This window comes from Carlito syrichta, unplaced genomic scaffold, assembly GCF_000164805.1.
Source record: "Carlito syrichta isolate Samal-C Ts95f unplaced genomic scaffold, Tarsius_syrichta-2.0.1 Scaffold305688, whole genome shotgun sequence".
NCBI classification, from domain to species: domain Eukaryota; kingdom Metazoa; phylum Chordata; class Mammalia; order Primates; family Tarsiidae; genus Carlito; species Carlito syrichta.
In genome coordinates this window covers 456,019-456,456 of record NW_007249784.1, presented here as the reverse complement: position 1 = coordinate 456,456, position 438 = coordinate 456,019, and the positions used below count along the sequence as shown (strand labels likewise).

At 63.7% G+C, this 438-nt stretch overlaps 1 protein-coding gene across 1 annotated transcript in view; it reads right to left on the bottom strand.

Annotated features, from left to right (window-relative positions):
- Nucleotides 1-438, bottom strand: part of KDM6B (lysine demethylase 6B) — a 9,967-nt gene that overhangs the window by 6,611 nt on the left and 2,918 nt on the right. The window contains exon 11 of the mRNA XM_021714638.1: nt 1-432. Coding sequence (XP_021570313.1) covers nt 1-432 — 432 coding nt within the window. The remainder of the gene's footprint in view (nt 433-438) is intronic.

The window sequence follows — 438 nt, the reverse complement described above, 5'->3', positions numbered from 1 at the left end:
AGTGGTGGTGGTGGTGGCAGTGGCAGGAGCAGTGGTGGGGGGAGATGTGTCACTGGGGAATGGAGGCTGCAGAGGTCCAAAGGGTTCTTTCAGGGGGGCTGGGGGAACCACGCCTGCCTCCTGTTGTTGCTGCTCCTCCTCCTTTCGAATCGATTCATCCAGCATCTTCATGATGTTGGCCAGCCCATCAGGTAGGATCTTGAATTCAGCTGGCTCCTCAAACTGGTCCTCCAGCGGGGTAGGGGGAAAATCAAAGAGCCGCGGGCCTCGGGCAGGCAGCTCCCCAACCCCGGGCGGCACAGGCTGGGGGGCTTTATTCAGGGGGCCTGGGGGTGGCCCCGGCCCCACCTCGGGGGTCTTTGGGAAGGAGACCCTGGGCCGGGGGCTCTCCGGGCGCCTGAAGCTTCCTGAGGTATTTTGGTGGCAGGAGGAGGGAGG